The following is a 1,298-nucleotide window of genomic DNA, read 5'->3' on the forward strand; positions in this document are numbered from 1 at the left end:
TACTTCATAACTGACTGTGAAAACACTGAACTGCCTTTTATTATAGCAGGACTAACCTCCCTGGAGTCAATAGACAGAAGTTCCTGTTGCTCATGGTAGAGCTGGATGCTGGTGTGACCTGGAGCTCCAGACAGGGAGCTGAGCTAAGGTCTTGCCAAAAGGCATGTGTGTCCACATAGGCAGAAGAGGGTGTGAGAAAGGGAAAGAGTATTGATAAGAAAGGTGTCTCCTGACTTGTCACTATCTTCCTGTTTCCACAGTCCCCAAATGCCTGCAGAGGTAAAAATGTCCAACAGCAGCTCCTTCAATGAGTTCCTGCTCCTGGCATTTGCAGACAGGTGGGAGCTGCAGATCCTGCACTTCTCGCTCTTCCTGGCCATCTACCTGGCTGCCCTCGTGGGCAACGGCCTCATCATCACTGCCATAGCCTGTGACCACCGCCTCCACACCCCCATGTACTTTTTCCTCCTCAACCTCTCCCTCCTTGACCTTGGCTCCATCTCCACCACTGTCCCCAAATCCATGGCCATATCCCTCTGGGACAACAGGGCCATTTCCTTTTTGGGATGTGCTGCCCAGGTCTTCCTGTTGATTTTCTTCTTTGGAGGAGAGTTTTCTCTCCTCACAGTCATGGCCTATGACCGCTTTGTGGCCATCTGCAGACCCCTGCACTATGGGAGCCTCCTGGGCAGCAGAACTTGTGTCCAAATGGCAGCAGCAGCCTGGGTCAGTGGCTTTCTCTATGCTCTTCTTCAAACCGGGAACACATTTTCCATTCCACTGTGTGAAGGCAATGAGGTGGATCAGTTCTTCTGTGAGATCCCCCAGATCCTCAAGCTCTCCTGCTCACACTCCTACTTCAGGCAAATCAGGGTTAGTGTGATTGTTGCCAGTATACTCTTTGGTTGTTTTATTTTCATTGTGGTGTCGTACGTGCAGATCTTCAGAGCTGTGCTGAGGATGCCCTCTGAGCAGGGTCGGCACAAAGCCTTTTCCATGTGTCTCCCACACCTGGCTGTGGTCTCCCTCTTTATCAGCACTGCATTTTTTGCCTATCTGAAGCCACCCTCTATCTCTTCCCCACTTCTGGATCTAGTGATGGCTGTTCTGTATTCAGTGGTGCCTCCAGCACTGAATCCCCTCATTTACAGCATGAGGAATAAGGAGCTCAAGACTGGCCTGAAGAAASTGATTTCTTGGACATTTTTCAGCCACGGTAACATTTCCATCTCTCTCCACAAATGACTCCTTCTGTATCCCTGAACTGGCCTGAGCACTGTTCCTTCTTGTTATTTCTA

At 50.0% G+C, this 1,298-nt stretch overlaps 1 protein-coding gene across 1 annotated transcript; it reads left to right on the plus strand.

The window, feature by feature from the left end:
• Positions 1 to 285: 285 nt before the first annotated feature.
• LOC112959338 (olfactory receptor 14C36-like) lies at positions 286 to 1,216 on the plus strand (the record flags this gene model as incomplete). The annotated part of the gene is made up of 1 exon (XM_026053342.1): positions 286 to 1,216. A coding segment is annotated over exon 1 (931 nt), but the record flags the coding sequence as incomplete, so codon positions are not given.
• Between the last annotated feature and the right edge of the window lie 82 nt (positions 1,217 to 1,298).

Source organism: Nothoprocta perdicaria, unplaced genomic scaffold, assembly GCF_003342845.1.
Source record: "Nothoprocta perdicaria isolate Ctin4 unplaced genomic scaffold, notPer1 scaffold_988, whole genome shotgun sequence".
Taxonomy (NCBI): Eukaryota; Metazoa; Chordata; class Aves; order Tinamiformes; family Tinamidae; genus Nothoprocta; species Nothoprocta perdicaria.